Consider the following 22803-nt stretch of genomic DNA (forward strand, 5'->3'; position numbering starts at 1 on the left):
CATCTTGTACAACTGAGTACGCGTGGCCTGACTCTAACTGTAGCACTGCATTGCTTCCGCACATCCAACACGAAGTGAAGGTGGCCCTGCCCTATGCATTCCTAGTTTGTGCTGGGGTGGGGGGAATCCCAGAAGGTTGAGAAGCCTCCCAACTTGCAGGGTTGCATGCAATCGAAAACAGAACCTCACTAAGCTTTTGTACAAATGTGTTTTTCCTGACTGACAGCTCTGCTTGAGACAAGTTGGGAAGAATCCGTTCCAGACAGCAATCTGCCTGCAAAGCAGTTTATAAAACTGGGTGGCCCGCTAGGCTGTGCACTCTCATCAGGGTGAATTCACCTCCCCAAAGGGGTGATCTTTTATTGAAGATAATTGATAGGAGGATTCCAGGTTCCATACAGGGAAGGGATAAAGCAGTGGCCTAATGGGTTCGGAGACAAAGCCAGCCTGGCAGCTTGGATGGTGACTGAAACGGTCATGGAGGCAGGACTGGGACATGTGCCCAGGACTGGGCAGCCTAAGTGTGGGGCTCACTAGGGGAGAGTGGGCAGTAAAGGAAGGTGGGACGACAGAGGACCGAGGCCACGGACCTCATGTGCCATACTGGGGGTTGAGATGGTTTTTGAGGAAAAGACTGAGGTTCTCAGCATCTCTGGGGCCTGGACCTGGACAGCTGTGTTTGGTCAGCAGTCAGGCGACGCCAGGGTTGTGTGCTTACCTCAAGGCACCTGAGCAGTGACTCAGGTATCGGTAAAGAGAAGAAGGCTACCATCGGTTTTAAGAGGCTAGAACTTTCACTCTGCCCCTTCTTAAGAAGCAACCAGCCTGGAGTTTCGGAGTCTCAACATCCTGTGTGATCTGTGAGGCCCCAGGACATGCATTTAGTTTGAGTGCCGAAGAAACATGTTAACTGGGACAAAAATTAGAGAAATTCTATTAGCATTGGTGGAAAGGGTTCACATTTCATCAAGCTATCTTTCCCCTGGTCTGTGAAGGGGCCCAGCTGCATAGCTGCGCAGGGTTTAAATGTAGCTGTCTCGACAAGATCATATTCGTGTGTGGATCTCCCAGGTGAGGCCTGAAAATGTGCTTCTGACTTCGTACTTACCAACCTGAGCGGAGCCCGTAAACCAGGTCACTTACCACCACCTGGTGACAGCCAGACAGACTGCAGCTTTCCCAAAGAGGAAATCAGCCTTCCCGACAGTCGGATTTACAAACCTAAATCACACCAAGAAGCGACAGCAGAGGAGCCCAACGGATTTCACTTGCACATGAGGTGGGCAGAACCCTGGATTTGGAAGTAGCCCTGATCTGGGAGTGTCTGGGGGACCCATAGTCAGCAAGGCCATCTTCTGGGTCTCCCCTGCAAAGGGTACAAAAGGGATGGATCATGTAAGGATGGACAGTGGAACTCACTGATTCATTCGTTGTCTAACACTACAACGATGGCCATGGTCTTCGTTCTCAGGAGGTCACACTCCAAGGAGGGAGACATCCCACTGTACACATTCCTCGCTTATTGACTGACTTCAATTCCTGTGACTAGGTTGTTAGATGAATTAGTAGCTAAATGAGGTGTGGATAGTATGTACATTACAATAGTCACAACAGAGGAACAATCAAAGGAAACTCCAACTTGATGATTTTGCTTTTATTTGCATAACTCTTCTGTGCAGTACTGTAACTGTACAATAGAACATAAAACTACAGTCCTGTACTGACAGCACAACCAGCAAAAATTATAATACTGTAGGAGAGGCCACCATAGACTGCACTGTCGCTCAAGTTCCTGCATTGTAAGTCTGAATGTGAGCCATAAATCTAACAGCCTCAGTAGTAAGTCCAAAAGTCAAACGGGTAGGTCATTAAATGAGGAATATTTATAGTCATGTAATAGTGGATAACTTTTGAGGGTTTCTCCGGTGCTTGGCGCTACAAAAGACAATATTCAAGACTTTAGTCAGATATAACACCATTTTCCCTACTGGTGTGTGGTTTGGATGCTGTAAGAGGAACCGGAGTTGGGAGTCAGATGTCAGTGGGGTGCTATTGAACCCACAGTGTGCTATTTCAGAAACTGGTGCCTCACACGAGAAGAGGATGTGATGTGCTCTGGGGTAGCACCGCTGGGAGTGGACCTTGGGGTTCAAACTCAGCTCCTTTGGAGGTGCATGGGGCTGGGCCCTGCTTGAGCATACTTTTCCTCCAATCCAAGCAAGTCCAACTTGTCACAGTATATGAGACAAGATAGATGCCTTTGCAGGAAACGTTCGAGGATGGCAACAACTATGTGGACAATTAGTATAGCTGCACAGGAGCCTGGGGGAGCATCACTTGTGGGAAACTATCAGGTTGCTGTCCTTTGCATCTGTACCCCAAAATTCTCCTCCTGGCCTCTTCTTTCTCCCCCCAAACCAGGGGCCTTCCCAGTGCTTACCAGCAACCCTTTCCTGATGGCCTCTTTGCTTTGTATTGATTTACAGACATCCCTTGTATGGGAGGGGGGATCCTCGCTCCAGGACCCACCTTGGGGCCCAAATCTGAGTCCCTAATCAAAATGGCACAGTGCTAGCACAAGTCTCATGTGTATCCTCCCATGTATTCTAAATCATCTGTAGATCACTTATAATACCTAATGAATGTCAACGCTGTGTGAATAGTTATTATGTTTAGAGAATAATGACAGGAAAATTGTACATTCTGAACAGGCACGGGTTTTTATTTGAATATTTTAAGTCAGCTGTTTGAATCCAAGAAGGCACAACCCACTGTACTTTAGGGCTGGCTGTATTTTTAAGCTAAAATCTAGGGGATGGTGATGAGCAGCACCCCGTTGTTGTCCTCCTGTGAATGGTTTGTGTCTGCTCCTGTAGCACCTCACTTGCCTTCTGTATAATCACTGCATCCTTCAGCAGCTGCAAAACCCACGCAGTGAACTCCTCAGTATCCTGGAGCCTTTCAGTGAATTCCAGTGCCTATTGTGGCTGTCATCTACAGATTTTTAAAAGTCAGTTAAAATCTTAAGACTGCAGAAAGGAAAGGAAAAGGAGCATTTGAAAATGATTCTTGTAAAACTGTAGAAAATGTATGCAAACTCTTTCTCTCTTCTGCAAGCCTGTCTCAACCCCAGAACGATTCATTTATCTAACTGCTGTTCCAGCTTTTACTTTCACCGTTGTAGACTTTTGTTTTTTCTGTCCCTTGAGACTTTTCGTAAATAGACAGGTTTCCATTTTGCAATCTATTTTGCTTTTGGTGCTTGTGTACTATACCCTGTTAGATTGATATTTCACAATTGATTGCTCATTCCTTTAGTGCTTGACATTAAAGTTATTTCCATTTTCTCTCGATTATAAATAGTGGGAGCAAGAACATCTTTATATACACAGCCTTTTTCCTATGTTTGAATTATATCCTTAGGATAAATTCCCAGGAGTGGGATTAGTGGGTCAGAGGGTTTGAGCAGCTTTATGGCTCTTAATATTTATTGCTAAATTGCCTTCAGGGTCATTCCCATTTACAGTACCACCTGCAACGCTGTGGCATATCCATCCCTCCAGCCCTGCACTGGCCTCTCTTCCTCTCCAGTTTGGGACAAGTTTACTTGGTATTAAGGGGTAACTCGTTAATGTTTTTCATGGTAATTTCTTCAGTTATCAAGGGTGGACTTTTTTTTCCATCAGTGTATTTCTTATATTCTATTTTGTGTGGTTTGATTTTTTATCGGGATTATATTTTTTGATACCACCTGCAATTTGAAAATATTTTACAATGAAAATGTCACATACTCTCAGAACAGAGAAAATGATCAAAGAAATCCAACAGCAGCAAGATTGTGGCATATTAACTTTACTTACTACTTTTTCTCTCTCTCTCTTTTCTTTCTGCTGTGTAGAATTTTAAAGCAGAACTCAGACATTCTGCCTGTAACTGTGCATCTCTAAGACATAAACTTCAATATCATTGTAATACCATCATCACACTTAATGAAATTAACAGTGATTCTGTGGTATTGTTTAATACCAGTCTGTGATAAAATTTTCCAGAATGTCTTTTTTGATGCTTTGTTCCAGTCAGCACACGTTCTAATTGTGTTTGGTTGTTAAATTCTGGTGTCCTAATCTGGGGCATGCCACCCCTGTGGCCCCCTCTGCTTTACCCCTGCGGGGACACTGCAGGACCTGTGTCGATTATCCTGACAAGCTTCCCGTGGCCCAACAGCATCAGGCTATGGCTGTAGACCATTGTCATTCTGGAGTTGACTCTTCGTTCCCTTATTGGCTGTAGAAGCTTGCTTAGCTCAAGCTTTATTTGGAGGAGGGCAAGAATGCCTCATGAGTGGGGCTGGGTGCCTCGCTCTGAGTCGCTTTGGGGTGTGCCCCGACGGTTTGCCCCCGCTCCGGTGATGCTGATGATGAATGGAGCGGGTGGTGACAACCCCGGACATGGCCATGACACCCTCATCCACTCTCACCCTCACCGTCTCGTCTGGGATGATGGTGGTTGCATTAGTGTTTCATAGAGATTGCAAGATCATAATTTTCTTACTCTGTCATTCTCTCCCATGGACTAACCGGAGATCTTCGGTAAAGTCAAAGTTTTCCTTTGTAAACTAGGGATTGTTATGCTCCCAAAATGCAATCTATACAGGAGAGGCAAGATGAATGCTTTATTTCTTTTTTCTTCAAGTTGCTGATGCTTTGTCAATTCCAGTGGTGTCCAACGAGTTGTTGCTGTTCTTTTTCTTGTTTAAGCATTAAGAAATACTCATGTTCTTCAAGATTTACATTTCAATGTGTTTTACTCAGTTACATTCATTCTTTTTGGTGCTCAAATTGTTCTACCTTTGGCCCAAGGGAGAACCTGCCTGTCCTTGTTTTCAGATATTAACAGGCATCTCCAATTCATTTAGCTGATTTTTGGCCCCCAGAATGGGTCAATCTTCAAAGATGCCCTCCGTGTGTGTGTGTGTGTGTGTGTGTGTGTGTGTGTGGTGTTTTGAGTGGAAAGTGGTAAACACCTACTACAGTCTGGATACGTTATGCTGTTATCATTCCTAAGTTCTTTTTCTCAGTGGGTTGAGTAGGAACACATATTTCACAAATAAATAAAAGATTTCTAATCCATGTTATTTCAAATTTAACAACCTTTTACTTCTTTGATTTTGTACTGCATTTCTTCCTCTTACACTAAAAATATTGCTTCCAAATATGATTACATGATAGTAGATATCAGAGTTTCAAAACAATAATGTTACTACTCACAATTTTCCTACTGAAAGAAAGATTTCTTTGCAGCTCCATTTATCCTTAGAATACACTTTGCTAAACATAGCAAATTACCTTATGGTAACAACACTTGAATACTTTTCACCAATTTGATATTACAGTTAAGTTGCCTCAATTCTATCTGTCATCAAGCTTTGGGATTTACAGTTTTCTTTTTTGCTTAATTTTCTGTTCAGAATCTGTAAAATATGCTTTCAAAGTTAAACTTATATCATAAGTTATTATCAGTTAAGAGTTTCACCTATTCTGTCTTCTTTACCTGTTCCTCCTTCTCCTCCTTGGTAACTATTACTAATTAGTAAATATTACTAATTACTTTAAAATGTTTCCTACACAAATATGCATGCATTTATGTGTCCCTACCTTATAGCAAAGCTAGTGAGCCACATGTATGTCAATATCTGTACGTTACTCCAGTATCTGAGCAACCTTGAACAGACCCTGCTGTTAGAATGTGCCCAGTTGAACTAGCCACTTGACTGCTAGAGTTTTGTGTTTTCTTTCTTTTTTTTTTGGCATTGGGATCAAATTCTGGATCTTGCACTTGTGAGGCAGGCAGTGGTACCATTGAGCTAAATCCCCAGGCCTCTGTTTTGTGTTTTCTTTGTGTGTTTTCTAACACTCAAAAATTCTGTGTCCAAGTCATTTTATTTTGTCAAGTCATTTTTTTATTTTGGCCATTGTATCTTTGTGATGTGTTCTTAGAAATGAAGTTGCTAAGTCAAAGTAAATGCTTATGTACCTTTTCTAGATATTGCTAGGTTCCCTTCCACAGGAATTGTGACTTTCTGCTGTGTGAATGCTGAACACTAACATGCAAGACTGTTGGAAAGTCAGTGTGTTGTTCCCGAATTACACGCTGTTCTCACCATTGTTCAAAGAAATGGCCTAACACCCAGAACCCTGGTTCTGGTTCATCTAGGACAGCATGACACATCGATGGAAAAGCAAGAGGAGCCCGAGGTGGAGCACAGTGTACGATCAAAGATGGTAGCTCAGAATGGGTCTGGAGGCAGCTCATTGCTTCAAGTTTCATGAGTCTGTGGCCCTCTGAATTTCACCAACAGTTGCAGCGAAGCTTTCCCCAATCCAAACCTTTTGACCCCTGGGTGAACAGATCTGAATGCACCAACCAGAGCAGCAGAACTAATGTTTGAAATGCAGGCCGCCTGATCAATTCAAGCCAAACAATGACCTTTTGCCAAGTTGTATTTGCATTTCTCAAAGTATGTTCCCTAGGTTGACTTTGGGACGTTATTAAGGGTCTCAAAGCATCCTCGGTGTGGAGGTGCTGGGCTGAATGACCCTAATAGGATGGACCCTGGAGTCACATCGGATTCTCAGTATTTCCTTGGTCGCAGCAATCCCTTTCACAGGGCATCTCAGATCAGCGTGGTTCTGAGAAGCATGGAGAACCCGTGTGGAGGTTCTGTTCCAATGACACCCTGGGGCCTCAAGTCTACATTTTGTTTTTTTTAACAATTTTCACTTGTTTCTTTCTAGATTGAATCATTAAAGAAGAAGGTGCAACAGAAACAGCTCTTGATATTGCAGCTTCTAGAGAAGATCTCTTTCTTAGAGGGGGAGGTAAGAACGGTGGCTCTGTAGTTGGTGCCTTCTCTGCCGCAACATTTTATGTGGCAGATCCTGTCACCGACACTTGATTAAGAAGATGACACTTTCCTGGTCTTGTAAAATTGATTGAGGGTTCACGGCCAGCTCTGTGCATGAGGTTCTGGCGGCTTCTTTTGCCTCTCTCTTTCACGCTTCTCCCTCCAGCTGGCTGCTCGACTCTGCTTTCTGGCTCTGCTTCATTTTGGTGGAGAATTTTCTCAGCAAATCTAATGAGCAGTATTGGCATCTGCCCGCATATATGTGGTGCTTTGCAATTTGTGAATATTTTCACATACATTCTTCACGTGATTTTCTTAGCAACTTCAAGAGGGGAAGACAGGATGATCATCTCTGTATGAGCAACTGAGGCAGGGAGGAGGTGGTCTTGCCCAGCGTTACCTGCTTAGTAAATTCAGGAGCCCTGCTGAAACATGGACTCTTAATACAGTGCTCTTTCTAGGTTGAGTGAACATGTTTTACAGCTGACTTAATTTCTCCTAACACTTTAGGATGTTTAGGATTCTTGACTGGCTTTTTGAAGGTCATATAGAGATTTTGCACAGGTTCCAGACACAGAAATTATGGGTTTTGAAGAACCTTAGAAGGTTAGGGAGTCATAGAAGGGAAGCCAAAACCTATTTGCTCTAATGGCTTTTTATTAAGAACTTGGCGTTGAGCCTCTTCCCTTCACCACGGCATGAAACGCTGGTCTGCCAAGTGCCTGTCCTTGTCTCTACCCCTTGCAGCATCCTCCCCCAGTGAGGAGACAGCAGTGCAGCAGAAAAAAGGACACCTATTCAGAGCTTGGTGGGGTGGGAGGGGGTGGCTAGTGACTCCCCTGTGTTCTGTGCATCACACATTCGGGACAGGGTCAGACTCATCCAAATGCCGACACTGGGTGGGTCTGCTGCTTATTGGCCATGCGACTCTGCAAAAAGTTCCCAATAATCATATAACGGGACCCTCGCTGCACCCCTGTGGGTGCGACAGTGAAATACCAATGTACGGAAAGTGCTGGGCATGTACTGAGCACTCAATTTTTAACTTATTATTGTTATTCCCTCTTTATTAAAAGGGATGCCCTCCCATTCGATTATATTTCCCCATTTTATAAATGGGGAAACTGAGGGTCGGGGACACCCAGGGTGATGGTAGAGATGGGTAAGCCTGGATCCAGAGCCACAGGCATTAGCTGCCTGTTCTCTGGGTCTCCACTTACTCCGCCTTTGGTGGCAGTCGTCACCAGCAGCTCCTCATGGCCCGCAGGTACCCTAGTCAAGGCCCGAGAGTCTCAGTGTTGCAAAGCTGAGTATTTTCCGGAGTCCTTTCCTCCACTCTGCACTGTGCTCCCTGGACTCAGCACCAGCCTGAGGAATGAATGGTACGGATCCTGCTCGCTTCTCCAGAGTGCTGTCCTGGCCAAGGCCTCAGTGTCTGGGAGAGGAGAAGAGCAGGGGGGAGGGCAGGGAAGGGGAGGGGAGAAGGCCACAGGCCAGGCAGAGCCAGTGTCCGTCAGGCTGGGCCACTCAGCAAGCTCATGTCTGGACTGCAGCCCCTGCGACTTACACACAGGCCTCCTGTCCCACAGAATGATGCAGCCCTGCTCCTTCCAGAGCTGTGGATTCAGGACTGCACAGTCCCTGGTCAGTGAGCTGCTTCCTCCTGGCTGGTGGGCTAAGATCAGCTGTGGAGGGGATCTGTGCACACAGACTCACACTCTCCATCTGGCTGGGCTTTCCTCTAGAGCGAATTAAATCATTTAATGATTTAATATCATTAAATATTTACTAGCACATCCATTCCTTTGATTCCATAGTTTTATCTGAGGATTCTGGGTTTAGATCCTGGCTCCTGCTCTGGTCTTTGGACTTTTACCTCTCTGAGCCTCAGTTTCAACATTTGTGAAATGGGTATAATCACACCACTTGGAAGTAGGTTTGCAAGTAGTAAATGAAGTAATGTATGCAAAACACTTAGAGCAGTACTTGACATAGTGTGCAAAATTGAAAAATGTTAATTCTTTCTTGATTTCTAGGCAGCTTGGAGACTTAGATTCTTAGCTACACTCTGTCATTTTCTGTACAGGATGCTAGGTGTCTTAGTTATTTTTCTCATTGCTGAGACAAAATACTCAATATCCAGAGTTAAAGGAGAAAGGTTTATTTGGCTCACAGTTTGTAGAGGTTTTAGTCCATAGTTGGCTGGCTCCAAGGCAGGGTGGCGTGGCGGAGGGGCATCACAGAGGAGAAACTGTTCATAGCAGGTAGAAGGGAGCAAAGCAGGGAAGTAGCAAGCAACAAGCAGTGACCCTGTTCCTGTCCCTTCTATCTCATCCAGACTCTCCACCCTTAGGACAGGTAGGACTCACACCCCGGGTGGGGCGGCCTTAACCCAGCATCGCACCACGAATCGATCCCAGCATCCCATCCTTGATCAGAGCAGCACACACTCTAGATCCAGCCACCTCCGAAAAGTCCTACCTGTGACCTCACAGGGCTTTGAGAGGACATCTAGATAGAAGCCATGCCAGTGGGCAAATATCACCACTAACAACAAAGCTCAGTTACTTCAGCTTTGCAAGGGGGAAGAGGGCAGCGGAGCACTTGGCTCATCTCTGCATTACTTTTAGTTTTAGGGTTTGAAAACTTTGTTGTGTTTTCCCCTCAAATCATCTGAGGACATTCAATAAACAGCCCAAAAGAAAACTCCGTACCTGATCTCGGGCTCACAGGGAAGGCCTGCCTCTTTCCTATGTCATGACTGGCAATTGAAGACCTTTCTTTTATTTTAAAGGGGAGAATATGGATTAACTCACTCCTTAGATTTATCATTTACTCTTACTTATGGTTTTGTTGTTGTATTTTTGTTTTTGTGGTTCTTGGGGTGGAACCCATGGTCTTGAACATGCTAGACAATCATTCCACCTCTGAGCTACATGCCTAGTCCCTTACCTTGTTTAAAGTAATCAGATTCTACATAAAAACAGTACACACACACACACACACACACACACACACACACACACCTCAAAAACACACACTAGATTCCTAAATTTGCCTGGCCCTGTCAGATTCCATTTTCATCAACTGATTTAAAGTCTTTCTGGTAACAAAAATATGGCATTCCTTTTAAAATTTATTTATAACAATGTTTCTATTTGCCCACATTCTGGAGAAGAAATTTCCCTATTTCTGATGCTAAAAATGTTTCTCAAATAAAATGACAAGTATATCTTCAGGAAGTTGATCAGCTTCCTGAAACCTATTCCATTACACTTTTCTCTTCTGGAAATTCTCAGCTCACAGCAAAGTTCATGGCAGAAGAGAGGAGTCACACATCTTGGTTTTGTTCATCTTGCACATAACACGTGCTGTGCGGCACATAAATCTCTCAGCCTGTCTGTAGTGCATGCCTGGGACTGTCGCTGATTTTCCTTTGTGACACTGGGGCTGAAGTAACAGGCACCGGGACTCCTGCAACAGGCACCGGGACTCCCATATATATTTTATTGGTCACAATTTTTATTTAATGTGGGCTACAGCTCCTGGCCGCTTGCTCCCCTGAGCCAGAGGGGAGCTGAAGGTGGAGGGGACTTTGCAACTTTATTTCCCTATGGTGCTCAGAGGAGCCACACCAGGTTCTTCCTTCCAGGGAAGCACACAAGTCTCCCAGTCCAAGGCCCACATCCATTGTACATGCAGATGCAAGGTGGTGGTATTGGAAAGCAGAAAAGGGCTATGATTGGGTGCTCCATCCTGGGGGTCTCCACCACTCCACACTGCTCTTCTATGAGACTGGAAAGCAGGTGGTCTTTGCTTTACTGTGTCAAGTCCTGCTGGTTCGATTTGTAAAGTATTCCCTCTACCTGTTCCTCCCTCTCTAGTGTTCCTCAGCTACCAGACTTCGGTCTCTCATTATCTTCTAGGTTTGCCTTTGGGAACTTTGTTGTGAATAATTTACACAAATAAACTGCATCTGTTGAAAGTATACACAAGTTGAGTATCCTGTATCCGAAACTCATAGCACCAGAAGCATTTTGGTCCTAGTTTTTTTCTTTTTCTTTTTGAATACTTGCATAGACTTTACTGGTTGAGTATCCCTGTTCAAAAATCCCACACTGGAAATGCTCCAGAATCTGAGACTTTTTGAGCATCACACCAGTGCTGAAAAGTTTAGGATTTTTTAAGCATTCTGGATTTAAGATTTTCAGATCAGAGATGCCTAGTAGCACAGTGAACAGCCACCACATTCGAGATACAGAACGCGTCTATCACCCCCAAAGGTTCTCAGTTTCCCTTTGAAATCTGTCTCTTCATTCCTACCTACTAGGCACCTCCTAGGGTGTTGTTTTTGTCACTGCAGATGTGTTGCCTTTTATAGAAGTGGAATCATGAAGTATTACTTCTCTGTGCCTAGCTCCTTTTGCTCAGCGTAATGATTTGACCCTTCTGAGTTGGGTGCAGTCCTTTTTATTGCAAGGTAGTGATTGTCCCCTGAATGTATCAGTTTATCCATTCACTCATTGATGTACATTTGAGTCATTTCCAGTCCGGGACTCTGGAGAATAAAGCAGCTATGAACACATTGTACAAGTCATCATGTATACATCTGTCTTTTTTCCTCTTAGGTAAATTCCTAGTAGTGGAATAGCTGAGAGATAGGGTAAGTGTAGATTTTTCTTTTTAAGAGGCCCGTGAAACAGTTTTTCAAAGTGGGTGTAGCTTTTTGTATTCCTGCTAACAGTTTGAGCTTACCAGTTTCTCAATATCCTCATCTTCTTTTGGAAAATATAGCCTTCCTCGGGTGTGTGTATTGGTATCTCATCATGGTTTTAATTTACATTACTTCGGTGACTAGTGATATTCAGTGTCTTTTCTTACTGAGCATCTTCTGTGGCTTATTGGCCACTTATAGGTCTCTTTTTCTTTGAAGCATATGTTCAAATCTTTTGCCCTTTATTACACTATTTGATTTAATTCTTACAGATTATAAGAATTCTTTGTTTGTTTGAGCCAGGGTCTCACTATATAGTTCAGTCTGGCTTTGGACTCATTATGTAGCCCAGGTTGGCCTTGAACTCAAGGCAATCCTCCTGCCTCACCCTCCTGAGTGCTGGGATCACAGGTGTGCACCACCATGCTTGGCAAGAATTCTTTACATATTTGGGATCCAGTCCCTTTGTCAGATATACATACCGTGAACATTTGTTCATTCTGCAAACTTGCTTCTCTTTCATTTCCTTGGTAAATATTGAACAGATTTTTATTTTGAGCTTTGTTTTTAAGAAACTTCAAGTAATCATTTTTCTTTTACGATTTATGCTTTTTGTGTTCTGAGAGATCGTTGTCTACTACAAGGTCACAGATGCCTACTCCTGTCGTTTCCTCTGATAATTTGATTTGGAATTCTTTCTTTTTCCTTTTCTTTATCGTTCCTTTCTTCTCTCCTTTGCTCTTCATTTTCCTCTTTCTTCCCTCTTTTTCGATCTGCCTACCTAGAAGGTTATCTATTTTACTGATTTTTCTTTGAGACATTAAAATAGCTTTTGGCTTTGCCAATTTTTTCCTATTGTACCTGTCTGCTTTCTGTTTCACTTAGTCTTATTAAAGTATTTTTTCTAATTATTTTGGGATTACTTTGCTCCTTTTTTCTAGTATGTTGAAATAGAACCATAGGTAATTGATGTTAGACCGTTTGTCTTTTTTAGAGCCATAAATGTCCTTTTTAGAGCCTAAATCTCCTTCAGCAGCATCCTACATCTTCAATAGTCTGCATTTTCATTAACACCCATTTCAAAATATTTTCTAATTCCTTTGAGATTTTTCTTTGATTTATGGGTTGTTTAGAAGTGTTCTCTTTAACGTACCTCTTCTCACTTGATTTCACATACTATCTGATACACACTCATTTTTGCTGATTGCATTAAATTGCCATAAATATACTTTTTAAAAAATTGCTGTGCTTCCGTGGGTGCTTGATGTGCAGACAGTGCTCCCATGAAATAGAAGAAAGGATTTGAGGATATATGTCCACCATTCACTGAGTTCCACCTGGGGCGCGTTTGCTAACTTTGCCTCTTATGCCCTCCTTGCAGTAGGCCCTAGATGCAGTGTTCTGTGAAATCCTCCTGGCTGAAGTTGTTTTTTTTTTGGTACCGGGGATTGAATTCTGGTCCTTGCGCTTGCAAGGCAGGCCACTGAACTGCTGAGCTGAATCCCCAGCCCTCTGGCTGAAGTCTTTACACTGAGAAGTGATAAGGCCACAGAGTCCCTAGAGTTTCCAGCAAAGGCAGACCTCCTCTGCCTTTCTCTCCCTTGTGAGTGGGAAAGCACAGGCATTTCCAGGGAAGGTGTGTGTGTGTGTGTGTGTGTGTGTGTGTGTGTGTGTGTGTGTGTGTGTGTGAATGGTAGGGTTTCCCTACGGTAAACCTGCACTGGGCATCTATACTAAGGATGGGGCAGTAGTTGCAGAGCCCAAAGATCTGTCCGAGCTTGTTAGCTGCTTGGGAGCCTGGAATACATTCTCTTATACCACTTCCTGTCTAACAGAAAGGATCCATAGTTTTTATACCACTTCCTATCTGTCCGAAGAAATTCTTAGTGTTCATACTACTTTCTGTTTAAAGTAAGGGACCCATAGGCCTTTAATCCCATAGAACACAGGTTTATTGGAGATTACTGCATTGCTTCTTGGCATCGCTCACCAGGGGGGAGCTGCTGAGCTGTAACTCACATTTTGTCTTTCAAAGTTTGAGCTACTGTTTCTATAGAACTTTTACTTTTCTCTGTGCTACCTAATGACTTGACCTAGTGCCTCAGCTTCAACTCCAATTTAAAAAGAAGAAAAAGCAAATACTTTAATATTGTCTAGTTCCCTAAATGACATGCTAATTGTAAAAGTATTTAAACATTTATTTATTTGATAAATTTTATCTTGTATCTCCCACATGTCATTCATCAAGAACTCAGCCAAGAAGATCGATAGGGTAATTGCCTCTTAAAAAATTAATGTATATGTATTATTCATAGATACCATTTTATATATATTTATATATTTTCAGAAAGGCATCTGAAATCTCAATAAAGTTGACCATTGTTAGCGTCTTTCTGAAAGTTTTCCTGCCCTTTACGTTTAAGATACCATCACTTCCTCTATTTTCATTTCAATATCCTCAGATTTCTTGCTCCTCTGTTGTTCAATTTCCCCACGGGGCAAATTCTCAATTCTTGAGCATCTAATCATCCACCTATGAAATGTTTGGTTCTGGCCTGGAAAAAAGAAAAAAGAAAAAAAAAGAAAACTATTCAAAATGCTAATTTTAGTCCCAAGGAGCCTGTTCTATTTTATGTTTGAGATTCTGAATTTTCCACACCTATGAAATACGAATTATTAAGTTATAGAGGTATTTCCCACTAAATTAAATTAATAGACTCATTTTATAGTTTTAATGAGAGAGTGTTAAAAGTTGAGCTGCACCTTGTTTGGCAAAAAAAGCAATAAATATCTAAATTCCTATCAATAAGATTCATGCAGTGGAATGCCGTGAACCAATTAAAATAGTTTGTTGATGTAAAAAGAAAACTAATAAACTAGAAAGATATCTACAATGAATTTTTGACCAAAGAAAGAACACATTATAGTATGTGCACTAGAATGTGCATATGTAGTGGATATAAAGAAATACTGCTTTCACTTATGTAAAATTGGATATACAGTAAGTATACATACAGAAAACTATGGATTTGATTGCTTCAACTTCTGGTGTATTAGATACTCAACAAATACATTGTTTTGTTTGAATAAGGAGTTGCGTGTGATAGAGTCATGGGGGGAAAATCCGATAATACATATAAATTGTATTATGCATATTTGTTAGAAAACATATTTGGTTCACTAAAAGTACTTGTTTTCCCTCCTCTCTAGAATAATGAACTTCAAAGCAGGTTGGATTATTTAACAGAAACCCAGCCAAAGACTGAAGTAGAAACCAGAGAGATTGGAGTGGGCTGTGATCTACCCAGGTATTTAAGGATTTCCTGTTTTTCTCACTGAGTCTTCTTTGACTTAACAAAATACTTTACTGGGGTGTTATTAACAGAATTACATTTTTTTTTCTACCAAGAATATTTCTGCAGATCTAAGTGGTGGCTGCTGAGGGCTTGGACTGGTTTTTGTGGGAACAGTTGTCCTGGGCAGAGGACTGTGGGTAGGGAAGGAGGGACCAGGCAAGGCCACTCCAGAGGGGGCCTGATCTCATCAGTGAGCGTGTACATTTTTTTATTCATTCATTTATTCAGCAAATGGCCATAACTACCTTCCTGTCCTAGACAGGCTGCTGAGAGGTGGGGGTCCTGCTCATTGCAGTCTGGAGGGACAGACAGACAACTGTGTGAGAGGGCATACAAGGCGCCTTCATGGTACAGCAGAGGCAGGCTCTAAATCTGGAGCCAAATGAATCTGTCCCAGAGCTGTAGAAGATTACTGGGGAGCAGTGGACCTGGTGCCTACATAGATGTGCTTCCATTGCCCACACACATGTGGCAGTGACAGCTTGGTTCACTCAGCTCTACTTCTGGGCTAGGACTGGGTCCCTCCTGAGTGAGATGCAAGCCAGGACCCAGGAACTTGCCTTCCAAGTCTCACTCTTGGTTTCTAGGGGTATGCAGTGTGCTTGGCCTAGGTATCATGAAGCAAATGTACTAGAAGGGTGCTAATTACACCTGACTTATTATTTAGGTGATTTGGGTCATGAGATGCCTGTGTGTCCTCTGTGCGGGAGGGGACTTTTCTGTAGGAAAGGCATTTCTGGGTGCTGTGCTAGATGTGAGTAGTCTGGAAAAAACAAATCCTGGAACCTTGAGTGGCTCCATCTGTGGGGAGCAGTGAAGAGCCCATCGCCAAGCTGAGAGGTGGAATATTTGGCTTCAGTCCTCTCCACCAGCAGGTCACTCTTAATGGGGCCTGTGTTTCCTGTTCTGTAAAGCCAGTGAGGTGACCAAGTGTCTTCTGAGGTCCTCAGCGTTTCTAATGTTAAAACCGTATTTCCTGACTTTACCTTTTCAATTCATTACTGATGGTTTCGCTGCTGCTGTTGTTTTCATTAAAGTGAGACACTTGCTGTTCTCAAAGAACTTACCCAAAGCAGCACCAGGCTCTTTCTTTGATGATATTCTCATTTCACATTGCTCATCTTTTAGTAAAAACAAGGCGATTTTATCATTCTGATACAATTAAGAGAAAAATGTCTAAAAAAGAAAGGAATACATAAACTCCAATTCTCAGCACTATATGATACAACATACATGATACAGATATAACCAAAAAGAATAAACAGTTGTGTTCAGTGGCTTCTTTTAAAATACAAATACTTTAGCCACTTCCCCTCCTTTTTCTTTTTCAAGAACCAAGTGGCTCAGTCCACTCTAATTGCCCACATAATAAATTTTGCTTGGCTAAGACGGGTACAAAACTATGTCTGAAACCAATAAATTGTTTTGTTTTCTAATTCCCGAATTTTGGCTTAAAACTAGCTTTCCAATTTGTATGCCCAAGTACAGCCCGAGGCAAACTTTTACGGTGAAGTTATGAAACCACAAAGCGGTTTTCATAATGGAAGTGCTGACAGACCCTTAACTTATGGCCACGGTGAACTTGGAAGCCACTCCAGTGTCTAAACGCAGCTTTTCCATAAAAGGAACATTTGGTTTCCCCCAGGAGCCCTCTTAGCGCTTTAACTGCCTCGGCCAGTCAGCGGAGGAAACGAGAACAACACATACGTGCTTCCGCAAGCGCAGAAGGACGTTCCGTTGGCTCCCTTACAGTTCTTTACGAAGTGCCTACTCCGTGAAGGGCACGGGCAGGCACCAGTGGTGAAAAGACAGGATCTTTGAAGATACCTGGGCGGGGTCAGTGGTCCCCCAGTGCCCCTGGCCTTGTGGAGCTGCCTGGCTTGGAGCTGGGCTCCAGGATGGGTCTTGTGCTTGGGCCTGAGGAGATGCTTAGCAGGAGCTGGTCTGGGGGACCTTATCCCTCCTCCCAACCACCCAAGAAGGTCAGTTTTCAATCTGTTTTGCATCTTGAGGATCACAAACAAATCAGAACCTCTGGCCAACAGTACCTGCCTCTGATGCTTGTAGGACTTCTCTCTCCTGGTTCCTTCCCTGCCTCCCTGGCCTGTCATCCTCCATTTTCTCTGATGGTCCCTCTTTATCCTCCAGGATCTCCTTGTGGTTCTTGTCTTGGTCACAGATATTTGCGTCTGGTTTTGTAGCTTTACCATGGATGGGCCACAAGGCCATATGAACAGCTCTCAAACACAATTCCTGTTGCTATCACCTGCTGGCTTCTCCCTGCCAGTGTCACCTTGATCCTCCTGCTTGTCATTTCCACGAAATGATTAAGAATACTGGCTTAGAAGTTAGATATGGAGCTGAGTCTTAGGTCTGCCTCCTGCTTCCTTCTCAACCTCCGAGGGTTTCAACTTCCCCACCCTGAAAGGAAGGTGTGATGGCATCCCCTTAGAAGTAGGCTGGGAGGACCCAGTGAGGTACCAAGGGCGGAGTGCCCAATGCCGTGCCCACACATTCTTGTTTCTGTGGAAGCTGCTGCCACTTCTCAGTAACCCAAGCTTGGTATCCCACAGTCACCTCTAAGACAGGGGATTATTTTTCTCTGAAACTCCGTTGCGCCATCTGTACTGTCCTTTTCCTCCATGACTTGCCTTAGACCTCCCCTTTCCTACTGCCACCAGCCTGTCTGAGGCCAGTCCTCCCTTGTCACATCTCTTCAGGGCCACCCCCTGCCCCCCACTTGACCTCTGCTTCCCTGCATCCAGGGAGTGAGGATCTCAGAGTGAGGAAAGAGGGGGACAGTTGTGAGGGTCGGGGCTTTGAAACACTGGTTTTATTTTTGAAGACAAGAGTTTGGTTTGAAAAGTGGAGCGTGTTAGTTAGAGCCCGTGCTAACTATTTTAGGTCATGTAGGCTTCATTTACAGAGAAAAGTGAAAGTCCAAAAGAAGAGTCTTTTCTTTCTTCTGTCCCTTAGTGAACTGAAATGTGGTTTCCAGTAAATTCATCAGTCATGTCTTAAGGTACAATTTAATGAAAAATATTTCACAGTCATAAGTGCCTGGCACATAGTGCCTTGAAATGCTTGCATTTTCTTGTGTTTTGCTGTAGAGATCAGAACACAAGGCAGCGTTTTATCAAAGCTTTCTTTTTCTGATTCTGCTGTTGCATCCCCAGGGGATCCTACCCCTTTGTGGATTAATAAATGTTAAAAGTAACCTGAACATGTTAAAGAAAATGGGTGAATTCCAACTCTGTGGTTGGAATTATTTGTGTTCTTGAAATCCTAGTGATCAGCTTCATAAAATACCCCACTTATTTTCTGAAAAGATTGGGATATTCGTGCCTGTTTCAGAAACCCAGAAGTTCACCTTTATAAATATTTCTGCACTTTATGGGCTTTTAGGGTATTGTCACCAGAGACCAATTCTGTTATGTGGAATTTTCACAGGAGTTGGCACAAGTTGCCATCTGGCTTGTGCCTTTGTTGTTCTCCTAAAATGCCTGGTCAGGTCACCAGGGGCTCTGGAGGTGCCGAGCCTCATGGATTCATTGGTCTCTGCGGCAGATGACACTGAGCACTCACTCTGCACAAGTCCCTTGCTCGACCTGCTTGTCATTGTCTTCTGTATGTGAGGCGATAGCTCCATGTGCAGCCTGTGTGAGCTGCTGAGGTCATGAGATGACCGAGATGTGATTTTTCACCTTCATAGAAATTATACCCGGTGGTGGAAATGAACGCACAGAACAATGAACGTAATAAGAGATGCTTCTCATTGAGCATCAGAATTCTGTGCAGTAGTCATTCCCAAGGTGTCTGTGGGGGTGGAAAGCATAGACGAGACACACTGCCTCTCCTGCAGGGTACATAACACCTACCCACTATGCTTCCGATGCACCTTGTATCACTTAGTGAATGACTAGAAGTTAGGAGGAAGGGAGATGCCTTATTTCACATACTTTTTGTTATTGTATTAGGATAAGGAATAGCTGTGATATGGAACAACCTACAAATCCTAGTAGCTTAGCACCATAAAGATTAACTTCTCATATATCATAGTTCAAGGAAGCCTGGCATAGGTCTTCCTCCACACAATCACTCAGGACACAGGGGTCCTCTGTCTAGTGACCCCCTGGGCTTTGGGAGCTTCCTGAATTCTTTGCTTTACCCTCTGCCTAAAAGGAAACATGGAGGATTAGGTGGAAAGTTTGTACAGGCTAAAGCAGAAATCACATGGGTCATTTCTGCCACTTGGTCATATGGCCCACCTAACCGCAAGGGAGGCTGGGAAATGTAATTAGGTATCCAGGAGGAACACAACACGGGATAAGTCTCCATCATAATCATCAAATCCTATAAATTCTACCTCCCAAAATATCTCCCTGCTACTTCACCTTCAGTGTTCCTGTTAGAATCTTATGATATCTCTTTCACCTCCTAACTAGCAAGGATTTTCTCATCTACTTTCAGACCAACCTTTCCATAGACAACCCTCAGTGGTAGCAGAAGAATCTTGCTAAAATAAAAATATGAGCATATCACGGTTCCTTAAGAACTTGTAATGATTCCCCATCCCATCCTCTGCGGCTCTTTGTTATAAACCCTGTGTCTGTTCCACATCCAAACGCACCACCCCTTCTTCCTGGATCTCCCCTGTCTCCTACTGATGAGTGCCGGCATCCCTCAGGGTTCCCTCCCCTGTATGAAGTCCTGCATGTGAATTTCTTGGCATCACTGAATTGTTCTTTCTCCAACCACCCATCGTGTGTTCTTATGTTGCTCACAGTCCTGGTAGGAATGGAAGATGAAAAAGCACTTAGTGAAAGGGCTACTGACAACTGTAAGGGAAATAAATAAAGGCCAGTCATGTTCTCTTGAGCTAGCAGCTGCTGGTAAAGTTTGTCTTAGAGGCTTCAATGGTGTCACAGTGGTGGGCAGGTATGGGGAACTCGAATAGAGGTCACGTGTTGAGGCTGGAAGCAACAGGCTAAAGATAGGCACTTTCTTTATAACAAATGGCTCTCAGAAACAAATCTGCCCCAATGAGACTGACCACTACCACCGAAAGCATTAACCCAGCACCTCCTCACCCCCGACTTCCTAAGAGCTCCACCACCTCAACACCACCACAGAGATTACCAAACTTCCAGCTTTGGGGGCCACACTCAAGTGCTGGGGGAGAAGGCTAGCAAAAGAGAGCCAGGGAAGAGCTGTATTGCAGCTTTGGAAGAGGAATGTAGGGTTGGCTACTACCAGTGGCAGCCTGACTGGGAGGGGACAGATGTCCTGACTACTCTGCCACCTGTTCTTGGGTCCCTGTTGCCATCTCCTGGTTGGTCAGAGTGAGGTGGGTGTAAAGAGCAAGGGGCCCACTGGTGTGAGCTGCAGTTCGGCTTCCTAGAGCATAAACCAGATGGGAAGGAGGGACAGCTGGGTAAGTGGAGGGTGTGCAGCACAGCTCTGCGTGTCTGTACCGTGACACCTAAGACATGGTATTAGAATTATTCCAAACTATGAGCTTCTTGAGTGCATGTCTGACACGTTTTTCTGAATCATCGATGCCTACTACAACCTTTAAAAGTTGCTAAAAATGATAGTCTTATCTTAGTCTGAGCTGCTATAACAAAACATCATAAAATAGGAAGCTTACAACAGCAGGAATGTATTTCTCACTATTCTGAAGGTCAGGAAGCCCAAGGCCAAAGTACAGCACCAGCAGATTTGGCATCTGGTGAGGCTCTGTTTTATGGCCCCTAAATGGCAGTTTCTTGTGTTCACACATGACAGATGGGAACAATGGATCTCTCTGGGGATCTATCTATCTATCTATCTATCTATTTCTTTATTATTTATTTCTGATTTTTTTTAGACAGGGTCTCACTATGTCGTTCATGCCAGACTTAAACTTATGATGTAGCCCAGGCTGGCTTTGAACTGCAGCAATCCTCCTACCTCAGTCTCCCAAGTGCTGAAATTATAGTGTGCATCATCATACCTGGCTCTTTGGGGTTCCTTTTATAAGGACACTAGTCCATTCATAAGGGTTGTGCCCTCATGTCCCAATCACCTTTCCTGTCAGGACCTAACTCCTAATGCCATGATCTTAGGGGTTAGGGTTTCAGCATACAATTTTTGGGGAGGACTAAAGCAGTTTATTGGAGCATTTAAATGTTTAAATTAAATCTTAAAGTGCATTATTGCCTTCTTTTTACGGGCTGAAAGGCCATTTCTCAGAGTCATCTGCCTATGTGAAGAATATAAGGGTTTTGTTTTGTCTTCCTGATCTGCCTCTTCTCCTCTCCCAGCCAGCCAGGCAGGACCCGTGAAATGACAATGCCTTCTCGGAGCTACACCCCATACACAAGAGTCCTGGAGTTGACCACGAAGAAGACGCTGACCTAAGCACATGGCTACATGAGACACACGCACTTTTTAATAAATAGATGAAGGCCCAGGAACCTGCGTCTTGAAGTCAGGAAAGGGTGACTGTCACTTCTTCACAGGTACAGTGTAAGACACTATGGAAACTGTTGAAGCTGTGATCTACTTCTATGACAGGAAGGACTGGGAAGGTGGAGAGACGGGCAAGGGAGAGGCATACAAGGTCACATGTCAGGCACTCAACCAGACTATTCTGCTGTCAACATCACTATTTGTTTGCCAGTAGACACTGAGGTCCTAACAGGATTTCACAGTATTTTCTGTTTTGCTAGTCTTTGGAGGAGAAGGAAAAGGGCATTAATTGGAAAATTATTCATGCCGAGGTAGTTTGTTACAGCGTTTAGGTTTTGTTTACCCATAAAAGTATTAGAGGCAGTGCTTCTCTGGCACAGAGAGGCCTATCCAAGAGAATCATGGGTACCCAGGGACGCCAGAGCCTGGAAGGAAGGGTTCCACCATGCAGTGTGCTCTGTTCTTGGTCCTCTGAGTCTGTGTGAGGTTGGGGGAGCCCTGGTTAAAGACTTGTGTGCACCAGACAAGCTTCCTTATGGTGTGCTACTCCCTTGTTTTACTTTGTGCCTTATGCCTTTACTGGGCTCTCTGAAATCACTGTATTTATTCAACCTGTGATTTTTTTTTCTTTCTTACTTTAACTTAAAGAAAATTTTGTATGCTGTGGAAATTTAATCATTTCATATTTTCAGTGTCAATTGGTATTCTTGTTCAATGAATCGTAATCTATTCATGCATGCTGTACTTTGATATTGTAACCTATGTCACATATATTTAATAAATACCATATATTTTGTTCTACAAATGTCGTTTTTCTATGTTTTATCCATGACCATGTAGAAGACAGCAGATGGGGCTCAGAAATGATCCCCAGAAGCATGTAAAAGCCACAGGGTTGTGTGTGTTTCTTTTTTAATTCCTGAAACGTATTTATTTACACACCTTCTGAATAGAAAAAGATACATTCATGATCAACATGCAAAAGTAGTTTTTCCTTTTAAACATCTTCCCATCTGTATGCAAATATGGACTAATAAAAATAAATATTTGAGAAATATCAAGTTATGATCTCATGAATGGTTCAGTCCACCCATTAATCTCTAATGAGATTAGAGCCCTCATGATCCAGACTCCTGAAATTCCTACCACTGAATATAAGATTTTTGAAGTACACTTTTGATCTAAGCACAGTAGTGTGTATCATGTAGAATTGAGGTATATTGCATAATAAATTTATCTCACTGCAATGAAGAACAATAATGTATGTAAGAGTTTTTAAAAATAAAAACCTTCTATAATAATGCTTCAAATTATTTTCATTCCAGTCCCTTTTGACTTTCTTAAACACACACACACACACACACACGGTTTGGTTT

The 22803-nt window shown here is 43.2% G+C and overlaps 1 protein-coding gene and 1 long non-coding RNA gene across 2 annotated transcripts in view; one reads left to right on the plus strand and one right to left on the minus strand.

Annotated features, from left to right (window-relative positions):
- Positions 1 to 22595, plus strand: part of Myzap (myocardial zonula adherens protein) — a 75055-nt gene extending 52460 nt beyond the window's left edge. The window contains exons 11-13 of the mRNA XM_010641267.3: positions 6795 to 6878; positions 14829 to 14926; positions 21280 to 22595. Of these exons, the coding sequence (XP_010639569.1) occupies positions 6795 to 6878; positions 14829 to 14926; positions 21280 to 21376 (279 nt within the window). The 3' untranslated portion in view covers positions 21377 to 22595. The remainder of the gene's footprint in view (positions 1 to 6794; positions 6879 to 14828; positions 14927 to 21279) is intronic.
- On the minus strand, positions 13671 to 16609 carry LOC104874241. Its single transcript, XR_783698.2, has 3 exons — positions 16533 to 16609; positions 16042 to 16150; positions 13671 to 14173 (listed from the first exon to the last, which is right to left on the minus strand). It is a non-coding gene; the product is annotated as an uncharacterized LOC104874241 (long non-coding RNA).
- Positions 22596 to 22803: the final 208 nt, after the last annotated feature.

The sequence above is a fragment of the Fukomys damarensis genome, unplaced genomic scaffold, assembly GCF_012274545.1.
Source record: "Fukomys damarensis isolate Sample0158 unplaced genomic scaffold, DMR_v1.0_HiC HiC_scaffold_25, whole genome shotgun sequence".
Taxonomy (NCBI): Eukaryota; Metazoa; Chordata; class Mammalia; order Rodentia; family Bathyergidae; genus Fukomys; species Fukomys damarensis.